We start from the raw sequence: 16478 nt of genomic DNA on the forward strand, positions 1-16478 counted from the left end.
TTCTAGGTTGCTGGCTATGACATACCAGGGTCCAACCCAGACCAATCAGCAGCTGTGTCACACCTGTCTGCAACCTTGCAATGCCTTGCTGAAGTGGCTTCCACCTGGGCCACTCACAAACAACCATCTAGCAGGCAAATCACACCCTGAGCATGTGTTTGTAACTGCAGCCTGGCCAGGAATAGTTGGGTTACACTCAGGCTCTCACCACCCTTATTTATACTGCCAGGGGAACCCAATACACACCCTAGTCTTTGATTTCCCTCCCGAAATATATGTCCTGTGCTGCCCAGTCCTCTTCTGGACTATACATTTACATTGTCCTTTATTTCTTTAGAAGCACTAACATGCACACAACTTAGTTTCTCAGATACTTCTATTTAAACACACTGGATTAGATAAAACAATAAAACAAAGTTTATTGATAATATACATGCAAGAGGGATAGTTTTGTGAATTACAGAAGTCCATAGCATGCTATGGTCTCCTCCTGAGTTCCTCTGGTCATCATGTGGTCTCCATCGAGCACAGTGAGTAAACCTATATTTGCTACTTTAGGGAATAACCTAGGAAGTGTTGGAGAAAAACATAGTTTTTACGTTTTGGTTGAGTGCAGCAAATTAGATACTTTATTATTTTTAGCAATTGCATGGAGGGAGAAAGCTAAATAATTTTTGCTTTTTTAGGTAAACAATTACAGCAAGCATTTATACCTTTTTGTTACATACAATATTAAGCAACAGCTGCACTTTGTTTATACATAGGTTATTCTGATATTTTATTTTTTACATTTATTTAGAGAACCAAATTTTTGATCACTGTGGTATCCTATGACCTTCCCTTGCAAAGTAGGAAATATAGGTTCACTTATTTTGATTTATGGAGATTATGTGATGACCAGAGAAGCTCAGGAGGAAAAAGGATACCATGATGATTGGCATGCCATAAATAGCTAGATAATCTGGAGTACTCTTACATGTCTTACAGTTTTTACATTCCACCTCTTGGTCCCAGGACAATGAGGTGATTCTGAAACCAGGAACGGCTGAGAAGATAACAGCTACAGCGGCAAACAATTAGTACATTTCATCTGTTTCTAACTTTCTGTTCCTTTGAATCCAAATTTATTGCTAAGGCTGGTTGAATGTTTTTCTTCGGAAGATTTTTTTATGGGAAATTGGATTTTCAATCAACTATTTTTTCCATAAAATTATTTTTCCTCTGGAAATTATCAGCTTTCCATCAAAATACCAAACTTTTCTCCTCCCCATACCATGGCTGTGGGACTCTGGTGAAGTTCCAAGGCAGTTCAGCAAGAGGAGAGACCATCATGCATCATGAGGGGATGTAATCCAGCCGGGGAGCCTGGCCCATTGAAGAGATTGGTGGTGTATAGTATCTGAGGCACCTCCGTGATATTTCCGTGTTGAAATATTAAGTTTTTAGCAAAAAGATTTTGGTCTCCACCAAAAACAAACAAACAAACAAAAAACCCCTTTGTGGATCAGATCTACGCAGTACCTGGCTTACGCTGAAAACAGCAGGATGAAATGTACCCCTAACCTCATACTCTGTAACTCTGGTAGAAATTGCATCATTTAATAACACAGTAAGAAAGCGTTGGTCAAATTAATCCCCAGGGCACCAATTACACCAAGGTGGCTTTGGTTCACTGAACCCATTAATTAGGTGTTGTGTCTCTCTGAGCTCAGGTATTCCCAGTTGCTTCTGGAATCATGTCCCATAGGTCACACATCTCAGTATAAAACTTCCCGCATGCTCCAAACTGACAGTTTCTGACGATGGGGAAACACCAACACATCACTCTCTCTCTTCGCAGCAGGTAAGTGCTATTGTCCTGAATTACAATCACACACACACGGACGCCATGGTGATCAGCAGGTATTGAATTCAAGACCTCCAGCACTAAACGCCTCAGTTCCAACTTCTACCCCTTCAGCTAAAGGAGCGACCTCCTTGGTTGCAAGAAAATAGCCAATTACGTAGTCACCGAAGACAGTTCTTTCCGTTGTGTCTCTGGGTTTTCATATAGGCTGAAGTAAATGCCAAAAAGCTTAATTAGCACAGTAAGCAATGTTACCCCAACCCGACATGCCAAGCCACAGAGCTCACCTTGCTCAAAGAGAGTGGAAAGATTGACACTCCGTTACTCTCATCCTTTCTTTAGGTAAGGAATAATCTCTTCTAACTGATTGTCTCACAGCAGAGTCACAAGTCATTGTTTACTGTTCGGGTTAGTGATCAGGAGTGTTTATGTGTGGGGAATGATTAACCTGCATGTCACCGTATTTGCACAGTGTGTGCATCTTAAACACCTGGAATTACGAGCTGTGAAAATCTGGCTCTGCGGGCTAAGTCCTTTCCTGAGCAGATACAGATGTCCATTAAGAAACTGATCTCCATTTATGTTCACTTACCTTATTACAGAGAAGAGACAAGTTTTCTGCACCATTCACCTGCCCACATCTCTGTAGCTGCCAGATCTGTGTTCAGAGGAAATAGAAAAAGGAAATCACTCTGAGGTGACTGAGTTCATTCTCTCAGGACTGACATCATCTGGAGCTGCAGGTCCCCCTCTTTGGGGTGTTTCTACTGATTTATGGTGACACCCTGGTGGGAAATGGAGGGATGATCTTGTTAATCATGATTGACCCGCACCCCCATGTACTTTTTCCTCAGTAATTTGTCTTTCTATGACCTCTGCTTATCCTCGATAATTTCCCCTAAGATGCTGCTGAATTTCATAACCGAGAAGAAAAGCATTTCATACTTTGCCTGTGCTGTGCAAATGAATCTCTCTGTTTTTACAGATGTTGAGTGCCTCTTGCTGGCTGTGATGGCGTATGACCGTTAAGTGGCCATCTGTAACCCACTGCTCTATATGGTCACTATGTCCAGCAGTGTTGTAAATGGATTGTGGCTGGGGTGTACGCTGTGGGGTTTGTGGATTCAATGATATACACGTATTTTATATTTCGGCTGTCATTCTGCAGTTCCAACATCACCAATCATTTCTACTGTGACATCCCCCCGTTGTTGGTGCTCTCTTGCTCTGACACCTGCATCAATGAGATTGTGATCTTTATTTTCACTTGCTGCATCACAGTGATCAGCTTTGAGACTGTGCTCCTCTCCTATGTCTATATCATCTCCACCATCCTGAAGATCCACTGAGGGCTGGCACAAAGCCTTCTCCACCTATTCTTTCCACTTGACTGTGGTGGTCCTGCTTTATGGCACCCAACTCTTCACGTATTTACGTCCCACTTCCAGCTATTCCATGGACACAGACAAAGTGGCCTCAGCGTTTTACACGCTGGTGATCCCCATATTGAACCCCCTCATCTACAGCCTGAGGAACATGGAGGTGAAGGACGCTCTGAGGAGAGCAATGAATAAACTCCTAACCAATTCCTGAATCTGTTTAACTCTGTACTGGTTTTATGATGGGGAGTGGAAACAGGTGAATTCAATTCCCATCCAATTGCAATGTAATTTTACAGGTCGTATTGTTCATTATTATATTGTTAGTATTATTAATATGCTCATATTCCAATAAGGTCTGCAGGCCCCAACTCAGATCAGTGGACAAAACACAGGAAGTATCACAGGAAATGCCGGAAACCCAAGTGCACAGTGTATACTGAGGCCATGTCTACATCTAAAATTTTGCAGCGCTGGTTGTTACAGCTGTATTAGTACAGCTGTATAGGGCCAGCGCTGCAGAGTGGCCACACTTACAGCAACCAGCGCTGCAAGTGGTGTTAGATGTGGCCACACTGCAGCGCTGTTGGGCGGCTTCAAGGGGGGTTCCGGGACCGAGAGAGCAAACCGGGAAAGGAAACCAGCTTCGCCGCGGTTTGCTCTCTCGGTCCCGGAGCCAGCCAGCAAACCGCAGGGAAGGAGACCTGCTTGCTCGGGGTTCCGGGACCGAGAGAGCAAACCGGGAACGCCGCGGTTTGCTCTCTCGGTCCCGGAGCCAGCCAGCAAACCGCGGGGAAGGAGACCTGCTTGCTCGGGGTTCCGGGACCGAGAGAGCAAACCGGGAACGCCGCGGTTTGCTCTCTCGGTCCCGGAGCCACCCAGCAAACCGCAGGGAAGGAGACCTGCTTGCTCGGGGTTCCGGGACCGAGAGAGCAAACCGGGAACGCCGCGGTTTGCTCTCTCGGTCCCGGAGCCACCCAGCAAACCGCAGGGAAGGAGACCTGCTTGCTCGGGGTTCCGGGACCGAGAGAGCAAACCGCGGCGAAGCTGGTTTCCTTTCCCGGTTTGCTCTCTCGGTCCCGGAACCCCGAGCAAGCAGGTCTCCTTCCCTGCGGTTTGCTGGGTGGCTCCGGGACCGAGAGAGCAAACCGCGGCGTTCCCGGTTTGCTCTCTCGGTCCCGGAACCCCGAGCAAGCAGGTCTCCTTCCCCGCGGTTTGCTGGCTGGCTCCGGGACCGAGAGAGCAAACCGCGGCGTTCCCGGTTTGCTCTCTCGGTCCCGGAACCCCGAGCAAGCAGGTCTCCTTCCCTGCGGTTTGCTGGCTGGCTCCGGGACCGAGAGGGCAAACCGGGAAAGGAAACCAGCTTGATTACCAGAGGCTTCCTCCTTCCACGGAGGTCAAGAAAAGCGCTGGTGAGTGTCTACATTGCATTACCAGCGCTGGATCACCAGCGCTGGATCCTCTACACCCGAGACAAAACGGGAGTACGGCCAGCGCTGCAAAGAGGGAGTTGCAGCGCTGGTGATGCCCTGCAGATGTGGACACTCTCAAAGTTGCAGCGCTGTAACTCCCTCACCAGCGCTGCAACTTTCTGATGTAGACAAGCCCCGAGTTTATAAACAAACAAAAGTGATTTTATTAAGTAGGAAAAGTTGAATTTAAATAGTTTTAAGTAAACAGACAGAACAGAGAAAGTTACAAAGCAAAACAAAACAAGGAAGACTAGGCTTAATGCGCTCAGAAATCAGTTACAGATGTTATCTTCTCATCCAAGCTGTTAGTTCATGTAAAATACTTTTCAGGTCAGATGCCTTTTCTGACCTTGGTCCAGCCTTTGCCTACCCACCCTTTGTGGGGTGGAGAGGTCATTTCTTAAGCCAGCTGAAAACACTCATTGTTTGCCTTCTCCCACTTGATATAGAACTTCCCCAAGGCGGGAAACCCTTCTTTGGAATACACCCCCCTCGGGAAAAGTATCAGCTTCAAGATGGATTTCAGTCTCTGGTGACATGGTCACATGTCACTGTCAGACCCCAGTCTCCATTCTTCCTGGGTTACCCCACAAGTACACTGGAAGGCTTGCAGGTAAACAGAGCCATTCACAGTTCATTGATTCTGAAACACACTTAATGGCCTCCACTTAATATGTCTACAAGTTTATATCTTATTCTCTTAACTCTAGACATAGAAATAATAAAGCATATGGAGTGCAGTGTCACATATGGCTTTGCCCAATCACTGGAGAAAAGTGGGAATTCAACCCAGGTCTCCCACCTCACAGGTGAGCACCCCAATTACTGGGCTAAAAATTACAGAGGGAAGGACCACAACTGCCTCCTATGGTGGCTGCATTGCCACTAGAACCTAAATCCTCCCTGCACACACACACATTGTTTTGGGACAAACCTATTAGGAGTATGTTTAACACATTTGTGCATTGACTCAGCTATCATGTGCAGCAGCACCATCATGTAGAGGTTTTCCACATTGATGGAAGGGTTTTTCCATTGATGTAGTTAATCCACGTCCATGGAAGAATTACACTGAAAGTCAGTACAAGCTAACTGCCTCGAACATAGTATGAAAAGTTTCCCTGCTCTGTGTGATGGAGCTTGGTTGATCTAATTTTTAAGCATAAACCAGGCCTCAGAGAAGGTGCTGATCTAAAATACCAGTTGGGAAATCTAGTTCTATCTCCCTGCCAGGGCAGCAGAATCCCCTTCAGTTCGCTTTATTCAGGCTGATTGGAAATATTATAGCTGTCCCAGCTTCCCAGCAGAGATTATTCTGCATTCTGATTGAGCTCAGTGTCAGGCTGTGTGTGTGTGTTGTGGGCACTCTGTCTCTCTGTGTGTGTTTGGTGAGCACTTGGCACTATGTGTGTGCATGTGGTGGGGGTTACAGTGGAGCTGAATGTCAAGCATAAACTGGCATTCCCCAAGCCCACCCCACCCTCTGGTGCAGGCCCTTTCTGAGATCATAGAATCATAGGACTGGAGGGGACCTTACGAGGTCATCTATTCTAGTCCCCTGCACTCATTGCAGGACTGAGTATTATCTAGAGCATCCCTGACAGGTGTTTGTCTAACTCATTCTTAAAAATCTCCAATGATGGACATTCCTCAACCTTCCTGGACAACTTATTCAAGTGCTGACCCACCTTGACAGTTAGGAAGTTTTTCCTAATGTCCAACCTAAACCTCCCTTGCTGCAGTTGAAGCCCATTGTTTCTGCTCCTATTCCTAAACTCTGTTTCATGGACTATAAGAAATAGGAAATAAATAAAATTAGCAAAAGAATCAGGAGGGCGCTGGCATGCTTGGAGATATTTTGTAGCAGCATCTGCAGAGAACAATTACATTTTTCGCTTCAGCATCACATTGAAAGGTCCCTCAGCTATGATTGGTCTGGTCTTATTTAACGCTTTATATTTTGATTTTCCACAAGCTGTGAGTCTAGCTACTTTGCAACATTAAATAATACAAGTCAGAAAATGAGAGAGACATGAGAAATGACTGAAAGCAACGGTGGTAAAACTGAAGCCCCAAGGCAGAGGGTCGGAGGGAAAGTTAAAAGGTATAACTACAGTGGTGTAAGCAGAGTCAGGATGAGCGCTACCCTGACATCTGGTGGTGAATTGTAGGGAATGTGGAAAGAATTCCAAGAATTTCACAGAGTGGGGAAAGATTTGCATTGGCATCCACCCCCCACTTAGCATAAGCCCACAGCAGACTGGGATGGTTATTTTAACAGCTCTGGGATCCCCAATTTCTTTGTTATTGGGGCAGGAGGAAAAAAAGTTTGTCACCCTGATTGTGTGAATGGGGAGCTGTGAGACTGCTTTGTGACAGAGATGACTCAACCTCAGTTGGGTGGTACTTGCTAAACATGGGACATGGGTTCCAAAACCCAATGAAGAGAGAGAGGTTGGGGACTGATGTGTGTATCTGATGGTTTGGGCTCCTTATGAGGGCCTGGAACACCAATTGTACAGCCATTTCTCTCTACTGTTAAAGAGTAGAGCTAATTTTGATTCCATTAGGAGTCTATCTAAAGACTGCTGAGCTGAATTCATGTTGAGCCAATAGTGCACCAACATCAGGGCTCTTCTACTAAGAGCTGAAATCACTGAAGGAGCTGAGCTGAGATCACTGAGTGCTGTGTTAAGCTGTGGTGGAGCCTGAAGATCTGTCATTAAGTAGTTGGCAGAGCAGAGTGGTTTGCAGCATGTTGGAGCAGCCATGGAGCAGTGAGCAGAGTGAAGTGTTTGCAGAGACAGCTGGAGGAGCGGCACATCTGGTGTGGTGGAGTGGGTCGTGGTGAAGGCTGCAGCAGAACTTCATGGAGAGGTGGAGCAGTTGACCCTGGCCCACGTAAGGTGCCCCTTTCCACCCAGGTGGGGGGAGGGGGTAAAACTCGGCAGAAAAACTCTTGAATTCTGGAGTGGCACTGACCAGAGACTTTTGGGTTGTTGGACTTTGGGGTAATTGGACTTAAGACCCTAAAAGGGAAAGGACATTGCCAAATGTACTTGGAGGTGGGTTTTTTGTTTATGGTTTGTGTTATAATCCTGTCAGGTTCTGGGGTACACACAGGAATGTCAAATTCCAGAGAAACAATACTAGTCAACATTTTAGAATCATAGAATATTAGGGTTGGGAGAGACCTCAGGAGGTCATCTAGTCCAACCCCCTGCTCAAAGCAGGACCAATCCCCAACTAAATCTTCCCAGCCAGGGCTTTTTCAAGCCTGACCTTTAAAACCTCTAAGGATGGAGATTCCACCACCTCCCAAGGTAACCCATTCCAGTGTTTCACCACCCTCCTAATGAAATAGTGTTTCCTAATATTCAACCTTTTATCTGACATAAGAGCTTTTATAATTTTTAGTGACCACAGTAGCATCCAGATTTTCAGCCAACTTCTTTATTAGGGCACAGTAACATGCACTTCAGAAAACTTTCCCTTCATAGGATCAATTCTCAGAAAGAATTTCTCTCTGTAATTTTTATGATGTTCCAGTTTTTCTGAGGATAGAGGGCTGCTGCCTACATGCAGTGAAAGGTTTGCATAAGCCAGCTGAACACCATTTCCTCCTCATCATCATCCTTCTTTATTCATTTATTCAAATCCACCACAAATGGTATATGCCTCCACACATTTATTTATTGCCACAACTCATTTCATTTCCTTCTTTCAGTCCTTCCGGGAGCAACTGCAATATTTTGTAATAGAACTACAGACAAATAAACACTCGCCTTTCTCATGTTCTGTCCCACTTTCTAGAAGAATAAAAAAGCTGTGGAAAGGGGTGCACACAGTTAAAACGGTTCTCAGCATCTGCTCTACTGTTGAGATAATGTCATTAGGTTTCCCTGTGGTGCTGTTTGCATACATGGAATGTTGGTTCCAACCACTGAAATGGTGGTTAAAAAAAAAGAACATAAGGGGTTCTGGGTATTGAGTCAGACCAATGGTCCATCTAGCCCAGTATCCTGTCTACCAACAGTGGTCAATGCCAGGTACCCCAGAGAGAGTGAACCTAATAGGTAATGATCTCTCTATTGTCATCCATCCCCACCATCTGACAAACAGGGGCTAGGGACACCATTCCTTACCCATTCTGGCTAATAGCCATTTATGGACTTAACCTCCATGAATTTATCTAGTTCTCTTTTAAACCCTGTTATAGTCCTAGCCTTCACAACCTCCTCAGGCAAGAAGTTCCACAAGTTGACTGTGCTCTGTGTGAAGAAGAACCTCCTTTTATTTGTCTTAAATGTGCTGCCCATTAATTTCATTTGGTGGCCCCTAGTTCTTGTATTATGGGAATAAGTAAATAACTTTTCCTTATCTACTTTCTCCACATCACTCATGATTTTATACACCTCTATCATATCCCCCCTTAGTCGCCTCTTTTCCAAGCTGAAAAATCCTAGCCTCTTCAATCTCTCCTCATATGGGACCCATTCCAAACCCCTAGTCATTTTAGTTGCCCTTCTCTGAACTTTTTTCTAGTGCCAGTATATCTTTTTTGAGATGAGGACACCACATCTGTATGTAGTATTCAAGATGTGGGCATACCTTCAATTTATATAAGGGCAATAATATATTCTCCATCTTATTCTCTCTCTCCCTTTTAATGATACCTAAAATCCTGTTTGCTTTTTTGACTGCCGCTGCACACTGCGTGGATGTCTTCAGAGAACTGTCCACAATGACTCCAAGACCTTTCTTCTGATTAGTTGTAGCTAAATTAGCCCCCATCATATTGTATGTATAGTTGGGGTTATTTTTCCAATGTGCATTACTTTACATTTATCCACTTTAAATTTCATTTGCCATTTTGTTGCCCAATCACTTAGTTTTGTGAGATCTTTTTGAAGTTCTTCACAGTCTGCTTTGGCCCTAACTATCTTGAGCAGTTTAGTATCATCTGCAAACTTTGCCACCTCACAGTTTATCCCTTTCTCCAGATCATTTATGAATAAATTGAATAGGATTTGTCCTAGGACACAGGGCCGGCTTTAGGACTATTCCACCAATTCCTCCGAATCAGGCCCCATTCCTAAGAGGGCACCTCTTCCAGTAAGAATCCCTTCCCTGGCTAGAGGCTCCTTTTTAATTTTTACTCACTTGGAGGCGCACTGGGTCTTTGGTGGCAGGTCCTTCACTTGCTCTGGGTCTTCGGCAGCACTTAGGTGGAGGGTGACTCAGTGCCGCTGAAGACCTGGAACTAGTGAAGGACCCGCCGCCAAAGTGCCGCCGAAGACTCAGAGCACCATCCGGTGAGTACAAGACCCATGTATTTTTTTAACATGTGCTTTTTAGTCATCTCTGCCGGGGCCCCATCGAAACTGTTTGGATTGGGCCCTGTACTTCCTAAAGCCGGCCCTGTTAGGACAGACCCTTGGGGAACACTGCTGGTTACCCCTCTCCATTCTAAGAATTTACCAAGAAGATCTGTGACCTAGAGCTGAAAACAATTGTCTCTCATTGCAAGACCCATCATCTGTCTGGTCTCACAGTCCTTGAGCGGGATTAGACAATCCTGCTTTCCAAGGTATGTCCTGCTTTGAAATCACCTCCTCCCTGGATTGGAACTGGTGATACAAAGGGGAAAGACACCATTTCTCAGCCTCAAAACCTTGAGCTGTTCCCTTTCTCCATAACTGTCTTCCTTAAAATCCTTACTATTTATTCCCCCACCTCCATTACTCAGCAATTGACTCACTGCTTTAATTCTGCGGAGCAGACTACAACACATCAGAGGGAAGAGAGATACTTTTTTTTTAACTTGATATCAGTGTAAAGAAGGTACTGTCCTATGGGGCACTTTAAGTGATTTGTCCAGTTTGTGGCAGAGCAGAAGCATGAACCCAGCTCAGCTGAGTCCAAGTCCAGCAAACCATCTGCCCCACATGGATCAGGGAGAGATGGATTAAATGATTCCTTTCCAACCCAAAAGAATCTGCTATCCTGTAACCCTAAATCTTTAAATAAATACACATCAGGTCAAATTTAATACCCAAACCCAAAACACATGCATGTCATAGAATCATAGAATATTAGGGTTGGAAGGGACCTCAGGAGGTCATCTAGTCCAACCCCCTGCTCAAAGCAGGACCAATTCCCAACTAAATCATCCCAGTCAGGGCTTTGTCAAGCCTGACCTTAAAAACCTCTAAGGAAGGTGATTCCATCACCTCCCTGGATAACCCAGTCCAGTGCTTCACCACCCTCCTAGTGAAATAGTGTTTCCTAATATCCAGCCTAAACCTTTCCCACTGAAACTTGAGACCATTACTCCTTGTTCTGTCATCTGGTACCACTGAGAATAGTCTAGATCCATCCTCTTTGGAACCCACTTTCAAGTTGTTGAAAACAGCTATCAAATCCCACCTCATTTTTCTCTTCTGCAGACTAAACAATCCCAGTTACCTCAGCATCTCCTCATAAATCATGTGCTCCAGTCCCATTATCCCTTACATCGGTTATGTACCCATGTCTGTTGCTATAGGATATTATATCTCATTCGCTCAGCCAGTCCCCTTCTTGTTCTGCACTTCCTCACTGGTGATGTTTTACCAAGTTAATTAAGAGATTCACTGAGCGAGGACCTCGGGACAAAGATGACCATGAAAATGTAGGAGATGAGGATAACGAGGACGGAGATGATTTCCACTGAACTGCCATAGATATAGAGCACGAGTTCATTGAGGGAGATATCGGAGCACAAGAACTTGAGGAGCTGAGGTGGGTCTTCCCACTCCCTTTCCTCCCTGTGACTGAAGGGGTGTTGACAGGCCACTTGCGCCTTGAATGGTCCCTTGAAACATGTGTTTACTACTTATACTAAACAATCGATTCCCCCATGTATTGACCTGTGCAATTCTGAGTTAGTTTCCCAGACCTGAAGAAGAGTTCTGTGTAGGCTCAAAACCTTGTCTCTGTCACCTGCAGAAGTTGGTCCAAGAAAATACATTGCCTCCTCCATCTTGTCTCTGTAGAGTTCTGGTCAGTTATTGTACCAGCATCCCTTTGCTATCAATGGCTAAGATTATGTCTACACTAGAGCGTTAACAACAGCACAGAGGTACTAATGCAGCTGCACCGCTGTATGATTGTTCATGTAGCCGCTCTGTGCTGATGCAAGAGAGCTCTCCTGTTGGCCTAATAAAAGCACCTCCATGAGTGGTGGTTGCTATATTGGTGCGAGAGCTTCTGCCACCAACATAGAATCATTGAATATCAGGGTAGGAAGACACCTCAGGAGGTCATCTAGTCCAACCCCCTGCTCAAAGTAGGGCCAACCCAACTAAATCATCCCAGCCAGGGCTTTGTCAAGCCAGGCCTTAAAAACCTCTAAAAAAGGAGATTCCACCCTCTCCCTAGGGAACCCAGTCCCGTGCTTTACACCCTACCAGTGAAATAGCATTTCCTAATATCCTAGCTAGACCTCCCCCACTGCAACTTGAGACCATTGCTCCTTATTCTGTCATCTGCCACCATTTTAAACAGACGAGCTCCATCCTTTTTGGAATCCCTCTTCAGGTAGTTGAAGGCTGCTATCAAATCCTCCCTCACTCTTCTCTTCATCACGCTAAATAACCACAGTTCCCTCAGCCTCTCCTCATAAGGCATGTGCCCCAGTCCCCTAATCATTTTTGTTGCCCTCCGCTGGACTCTCTCCAATTTGTCCACATTCCTTCTGAAGTGGGGGGGACCAAAACTGGATGCACTACTCCCGGTGTGGCCTCACCAATGCCGAATAGAGGGGAATAATCACTTCTCTCAATCTGCTGGCAATGCTCCTACTAATGCTGTACACACTGATGCTTCTGATGGTGTAACTTATGTCACTCAGGGAGGTATTTTTCTCACACCTCTGAGCGACATGTTATACTGACAAAAATGGTAGCGTAGACCTGGGCTAAGATGTTTCCATTCTAGCATTGTCTAATATAATACAGACACTTGTAATGGATGAGGGTGTAAGTGGCGGATATAATTAATTTTCATGGTCTCACTAGAACTAGCCTCTTTGTATTTGAGTCATGTATTCGATATGGACCTCTGAATAGAGGCAGAGTTCTCTGATTTGAACTTCCATCCATGACCTTGCCATCAACAAGTGGATCTCACCTGAGGTTCAAAGGAGGCACTCATAGTAGTTAGATCCTAGGTTTATGGTAGCAATAACAATGCAACACTATAATAGCAAAACATGTTTGCCGAAAGAGAGGCCAGGGACTGCTGATCTCAGTGTTTATTGTGTGGTTATTACACTAATGGTATATGTAGCTGTACATTGGGTTCCTTTTTTAAAAAGCCACATTAAATTAATCTACTCTATGCCATCCTGCCATATGGCTTGGCTGATACCAGAATGTAAAGTACAAATGTTTCTTCTCTCACGCTTACAAAATGATCATTCTGTGATGTGTACTTCTGAAACTATCTGTCTGCCTCTCTGTGTACCAATCTACATTCTTATACAGTGCACATCACTGTAGAATTGGAGAGCCTTACAGACTGTTCACGTGAGCAGATATGGGTCTCTAAAACTATTTTAAGGTCAGTGGTTTCATGGCCAGCTTTAAGTGAGCATTTTTATGAGATGTGGTTATTATTTACAACACCAATGGAAAAAGCACCTGACAGAGCAGCCACCTCAACCACATTCCCCGAAACAATAAAGAGAGGAGATGAAAAGGTTTGTTATTGGTTATTAAAGTGACATGGAAACACATTCATCTTGAAACCACTTCCCCTCCCCAGTGATCTCCTCAGAGCGTCCTTCACCTCCTTGTTCCTCAGGCTGTAGATCAGGGGGTTCAGCATGGGGATCACCACCGTATAGAACACAGAGGCCACCTGGTCATGACCCACTGAGTAGCTGGATTTGGGGCGTAAGTATGTAAAGATCAGAGTCCCATAAAACATGGTGACAGCCGTCAGGTGGGAGGCACAGGTGTTGAAGGCTTTGTGCCTGCCCTCGACAGAGTGGATTTTCAGGATGACAGCCAAGATGTACAAGTAAGAGAAGACGATTATCAGGAGAGAGCTGATACAGGTGAAACCAGCTAAAAGAGAAATGGTATTTTCAGCGATGGAGCTATCAGAGGATGATAGGGCTAGCAGTGGAGGGGTGTCACAGAAAAAATGGCTGATGATATTGGAACCACAGTATGATAACCTGGTAATAACACACACAGTAATCATGGCATTTGTGAAGCCAGTGATATAGGAGCCAGCCACCAGTGGGACACAGACTTTATGGGACATAACTGATGAATAGAGCAGGGGTTTACAGATGGCCACGTAGCGGTCATACGCCATTGCAGCTAGAAGGAAGCATTCTGTACATACCCAGGCAACAAAAAAATACATTTGAGAAAAACACCCAGTGTAGGAAATGGCTTTGTTCTCTGCGAAGAAGTTTGCCAGCATCTTTGGGGTGACAACAGATGAATAGCAGATATCAACAACAGACAAGCTGCACAGGAAGAAGTACATGGGGTTGCGTAGTCGGGAACTGATTCTGATCAAAATGATCATCCCAAGATTCCCTGCCAGGGTGATAACATAGATCACCAGGAACAACACAAAGAAGTTGACCTGCAGCTTTGGATCATCTGTGAATCCCATGAGAATGAACTGGGTTGCTACTGTACAATTTTTCTCTTCCATGACTCTCACTTCTGATACCTGCCGAAAAGATGAATTAAGAGAAGATGAACTATTTCATGTCCAGTCATCATTCTGAGTACAAAACATGCAAATGCATACATATTTTTGCATGCCTACTGCTTTGAGATTTGAGTCCCAGGGATATATATTCACAAACATTCAACCCTCTAATGTATAAAGAAGGTACCAAACTCTTCTCTGAGGTTTGCTTAAAATGGTTTCTGTAGTGACAGGCAGAAAACAAAACAACTGAGTGCTTAATTCAGTCTTATTCATCCGATCATTTGAATGCTTTTCATAATGCATTGCCTTGTATTTGGCATACTGTGTAAATGGGTGACTGGGTGGATGTACTAGATGGTAGGTGAATAAGTGTGTGGCTGCATGAATAAAGGGATGTAAAAGAATAGGTGGTTGGCAGGTGAATTGGTTTGTAGCTGGATGGGAGTGTCCATTGTGATGGACAATCGGATGTGTTAGCAAACTGGTGGACTGATAGATGGGTGAGCATATTGTTGGTGTAAGAAGAAGTGGGGAGTCATTGGTTGTGTAGGGAGTTGAGAAGGTAGATGGATGAGTCAGTGGGCAGTCAAATGGAGTAAGCAGAATTGTGAGACTGGATTAGTGAGAAGGTGGCTGGGAGAATGCACCGGAAGACAGACAGTGTGTTTAAAGGGTGTGTTGATGTCTGGATATTACAGAGACAAGGTGGGTGAGGTAGCATCTTTTATTGGACCAGCTTCTGTTGGTGAAAGAGAGAAGCCTTTGAGCAACACAAGGCTACACAAAGATCTGACTGTTGGTCCAGTAAAAGATATTACCAGGTAGTATCTCTGTAGAGCAGACAGACAGATGTGTGAAAGAGTTTGAGGACGAGTGGATTGAGTGAGTGGTACTGTAGGTGTTCAGTAAGTTGAAAAAGTTCTTGGGTCTATTTCAGAGTTTTGAAAATGTTTTGTATGACAAAGATCACCCACCAGAACTGGAAGGCATTGCAGAAGCGAAGGAGTGGAAGCTCAGAGACTGAGCTCTTACTCAGCATGTGGGTCGGCAACTTTTCAGAAGTGGTGTGCCAAGTCTTCATTTATTCACTCTAATTTAAGGTTTCGTGTGCAGTAATACATTTTAACATTTTTAGAAAATCTCTTTCTATAAGTCAATAATATATAACTAAACTACAATTGTATGTAAAATAAATAAGGTTTTAAAAATGTTTAAGAAGCTTCATTTAAAATTAAATTAAAATGCAGAGCCCTCTGGACTGGTGGCCAGGATCCAGGTAGTGTGAGTGCCACTGAAAACCAGCTTGCGTGCCGACTTCAACACATGTGCCATAGGTTGCCTACCCCTGCCCTAGCAAGTCAGCCTTTTAGGTACAGTGTGGCAAGGAAACTTGCTCTGTTACTGGTGATGCTGTTCTGTGAATAAACACAGAACTTGAGGGACCCAGGGCTGCCAATACAAGAGCAGTATAGGTAATGTGTTTAGTTACAGATGTATAAATTTAGCTCTTTCCCTCAGTGAAACACCCCAGAAGAATCATTATGTTAAATGCCAACCCTGTACACTGGCTATTAGTTACATTATTACTCTATTGATACACAAAAATTGACATCAGTCTAATGAAAGAGGAAGGATAAATTTTGTACTAAAGACACTGGACTGGGTCTCCGACGATATGGATTCAATTCCTCCTCTACCAGCGATACCATCTCTGATCCTTCATGAACATGACTCAGAGGAAAATATTCAAAAATGTCTAAGTAATTTAGGACCCTAATTCCCATTTTCAAATGGGACCTTTGAAAATGGGACTCAAGCTCCTAAGTGATTTAGACCCTTTTGAAAAATTCATGCTTTATCTCTCTGTGCCTAAGTTCCCCACCTGTAAAATTAGCATAATAATACTTCTTGTCTCTCATCCTGTGTCTGTCCTGTCCTTTTTGATCTCAAACTTGTTGGGGCATAGATTGTCTCTTATTATGTGTTTGTACATTGCCTGGTTTTCTGGAGACCTGATCTCAGTTGTGGCATTACTGTAATGCAAATAATTATTTCAAA

General features: G+C 44.4%; 1 protein-coding gene and 1 pseudogene across 1 annotated transcript; one reads left to right on the forward strand and one right to left on the reverse strand.

Moving 5' to 3' along the window:
- The first annotated feature begins 509 nt into the window (after window positions 1–509).
- Window positions 510–3439, forward strand: LOC115651222 (annotated as a pseudogene).
- A 9148-nt stretch (window positions 3440–12587) lies between these two features.
- LOC115651223 (olfactory receptor 5F1-like) lies at window positions 12588–14417 on the reverse strand. Its single transcript, XM_030562172.1, has 2 exons — window positions 13510–14417; window positions 12588–12681 (listed from the first exon to the last, which is right to left on the reverse strand). Exons 1-2 carry the CDS (start codon window positions 14415–14417, stop codon window positions 12588–12590), a joined length of 1002 nt encoding a protein of 333 aa, XP_030418032.1.
- Window positions 14418–16478: the final 2061 nt, after the last annotated feature.

This window comes from Gopherus evgoodei, chromosome 4 (assembly GCF_007399415.2).
Source record: "Gopherus evgoodei ecotype Sinaloan lineage chromosome 4, rGopEvg1_v1.p, whole genome shotgun sequence".
NCBI classification, from domain to species: domain Eukaryota; kingdom Metazoa; phylum Chordata; order Testudines; family Testudinidae; genus Gopherus; species Gopherus evgoodei.

What these genes read in the sequence shown, in the direction of transcription:
- LOC115651223 (XM_030562172.1), bottom strand. Translation starts at nt 14,417, where the DNA reads ATGGAAGAGAAAAATTGTACAGTAGCAACCCAGTTCATTCTCATGGGA. An exon ending in GTGAAGGACGCTCTGAGGAG is followed by an intron (nt 12,682 to 13,509) that starts ATCACTGGGGAG and finishes ATTATATTAGAC; the next exon opens with AATGCTAGAATGGAAACATC.